General features: G+C 26.9%; 1 protein-coding gene across 1 annotated transcript; it reads left to right on the forward strand.

Annotated features, from left to right (window-relative positions):
- Positions 1 to 983: 983 nt before the first annotated feature.
- Positions 984 to 1,605, forward strand: LOAG_13644 (hypothetical protein; the record flags this gene model as incomplete). The annotated part of the gene is made up of 2 exons (XM_003149150.1): positions 984 to 1,200; positions 1,277 to 1,605. The coding sequence occupies 2 exons, from the start codon at positions 984 to 986 to the stop codon at positions 1,603 to 1,605; spliced, it is 546 nt and encodes a 181-aa protein (XP_003149198.1).
- Positions 1,606 to 3,569: the final 1,964 nt, after the last annotated feature.

Consider the following 3,569-nt stretch of genomic DNA (forward strand, 5'->3'; position numbering starts at 1 on the left):
TTATTTTATTATTATTATTATTATTATTATTATTATTATTATTATTATTATTATTATTATTATTATTATTGTTATTATTATTATTATCATTATTATTATTATTACTATTATTATTATTATTCATTATTATTATTATTATTATTATTATTATTATTATTATTATTATTATTATTATTATCATTATTATTATTATTATTATTGTTATTATTATTATTATTATTGCTACTATTATTATTATTATTATTATAATTGTTATTATTATTATTGATATCATCATTATTGTTGACTATTGTTATTGTTATTATTATTATTGTTATTATTATTTTCGATTTATTTCTTTCTTCGTCTTTTATTTTGGTCTATTGCTAACGCATTTTATTGATGAATGCGCCAGAAATAAAAGTCCCAAAAATGGAGAATTTTGATGAAGGTATGATCTTCTTAAGTATAATCATTTCTTTAATGTCAGTAGCAAAAAAAAAATCATTACAGACATTTTTTCTTTGCTATCCCTATGAAATAATTTATTTTGACCAGATCAGAAATGATCAATGTTGCTAGCAATCATATCATTGGCGCAAATCGAACAACTATCATCAATGCCACGGTTAGCTAGCTAGCTAACCAGTTAGGTAGCTAGCTAGCTAGCTGGCTAGCTTTCTTCAATTCCGTACACATTTCATCGCTTTCAATCAAACACCGCCTTCAATTCATGTGGATGGAATTTTTACATTTCCATTGCTTGAAATTTTAAAGTTATTATTGCTGAATCATCCCATAAGGCGGAATTGTTTTTTTCCTCTTTTTTGCATCTGCAATTTTTTTTTTTTTTTTTTTGTTAATTTAATTGTTCTAGAAAATAATACAAACATATCATCGGCTGAATAAATAGCTGAAAATGTAAAATCTTTCTCATTCGATAATTTAGAGACAATGTAGCAGGAAGAGAAGAGAATTTAAAAGCAAGATAAATCATCTACCAAATGAATCATATCTTCTTGTTGTTCCCGAAAAACGGAACCGGTCTTCTACATTGCTATCATTCATCGGAATTGGAAATCAAATATTCCGAGGTGTCATTAGCACGCATTATAGCTCAAATGACAAGCAACTTTTATATCATCCACAGTGGCAATGATGCATTGCATGCTGCAGAAACTCAATCACTCATTAACTCAAATTATCGGATTAAATGCTCCGGTAAATTGCTCCTTTATTAACGGCTAACATGGAACGGATGGATTTGATTGACGAGGAATGATGAGATTCATAATAGGGTTGGTGGGAAATTATGGGAAAATAGGAGAAAGAGATAGAGAGGATGAGATACATAATGATAAAAGAGTAAATTGTCCATCCTATCTATTGCTAATAACCCAGATAGTATTAACAGTAGTATTTGTGGCAATAGCAGTTAATAGTAATAGTAATAGCAGCAGCAGCAATAGTAGTAGTAGTAGTAACAGTAATAGTAGTAGTAATAGTAGTAATAGTAGTAGTAGTGGTAGTAGTAGTAGTATTAATAGAAATAGCGACAGTAACAAATTCCTCTTGCCTAAATTCCATGGTTCATTTACCGTAATCCTTATCCGATGCATTATTTAGAGAGAATGGAAAAAGAACTAATTGTAATTACTACGGTTTTCCTTTTATCTAACAAATAATTTAATCATACATATTATTCGCTCATACAATGGATAACCTTCTTTTGGTCATTCTATGGACAGTGGTTACTTTTTAAAATTCATTCTAAAATATCAACCTAATATCATGAAAGGGATATGAAGATAAAAGTATATCCTATTATTAATTACAATTTACTGAACTATATAATAGAATAATTATTGAATGTACAAATTTGATAACATATATCGTATACATATATATATATATATATATATATATATCCAGAAGAAATCACGTGCATACTTTGACGTAACAAGTATTGTTAATTGATTTAAAATGATATGATAAATTTGTAATTGATAGCATTATTGATATCAAATGATATACAATGAACTATTATGCAAACAACATCATCAACCGAAACACTCTTTCCACTTTCTTTCGTCTTTTTTTCTTTCTTTTTTTTTAAATGTTCAATTTTCAAGTCCAATTTATACCAAATGGAAAGGTAAGGGGGGGGGGAAAAAAAGGGAATCAGTGAAATATTCCCTTTCTCAATCCTAAATTAAGCCTATAATTTGTAACAGAAAATACCTCAATTAGATCGACCATAATCAAATGCATGCTATAGTAACCAAAAAATTGTGCGCATTTTGACAAACAAACAATTTCTTCTTCCCTTTATGCATCATTTAACGAATATTCTCGAACAATTGCAAATGTTTTGCTTATTTATTTGACAAAATGAATTTGCATGAATGAATATGAAGCGGAAGTTGGAGAGAGAGAAAAAAAAAGTAAAGATTTCAAGTTTTTAAGATAAAAGTGAAATTTGAAGAAGTAAGCATATATCTACATCACATTACAAATAATATGCACATTGATAGGATAAAAATTTAATTTTGACGAAAATTTCTTAAAAAATTTCAAAAACTGAAATCAATCCATTTTTAAATTTCAAAAAAAGTATATTGCTATGAAATTTATTACGAATTATCACATATCATATCTTCGGTTTTTTTTTTGGATTAAAAACAAAAGTTGGGAATAGTTCAGAAAAGTTAACAAGATGGAATATTTCAGCAAGGAATTTATACCGGAAGAATGGATTGAACGGGAAAGAAAAGCAATGAATATCTGCAACAATGTAATATTAGCCCATTCGATTACTATAACTTTCTGCATAATTTACATATTTTATGCAATATACTTATGAAATAGTCGAAATATATAGCTAAATGTGAATGCATCAAATCTGATTTTATTTGAAGAACTTTAGGAAAATTCTTGTAATTCGATCCATTCCTTTAATCATTCTAGAAAAGTGTTTCAAAATTAATATATCAATTGCTTGCCAGAGTTGTAAATAGAAATGTTAAATATTACTGTTATTAGTATTTGTTATTATTATTATTATTGTTGTTACCGTTGTTATTGTTGTTACCGTTGTTATTGTTGTTACTGTTGTTGTTGTTGTTGTTGTTGTTGTTGTTGTTGTTACTACCAATTAAATTTCATTAAAATTCTCATCACCATCATCATATAAGATTTATCTTGTTATCTTAAACTTAGTAGATTTTCAATGATTTACAATGTCCGCTTTCAGATGTATCCAAGATAAAATTTAAATCAATATTTGGAATGAATTGGGTTTGCCAATAATTTCGAAAACTCACTTTAAAGCAAAAAAAAGACATTGAAGACATCGCTATTACAAAAATAATTCAGATGATAGTATTCATCATGATTAAATCTTAAATTAATTACACGAAAATTCTTCCTGAATCCAATCAACACAATGCAATTATGTCATATGGTTAGGGAAGATATCTTAAAGTGAAAGAATACCTAATTCAACCGGAATTATATTTCCAAATAAAGCAAATTCATACAAAAGGTCAATGCAGGTCATTTGTCCAATACAAAAAAAAAAAAAAAAAAAA

Source organism: Loa loa, assembly GCF_000183805.2.
Source record: "Loa loa unplaced genomic scaffold supercont3.54, whole genome shotgun sequence".
NCBI lineage: Eukaryota > Metazoa > Nematoda > Chromadorea > Rhabditida > Onchocercidae > Loa > Loa loa.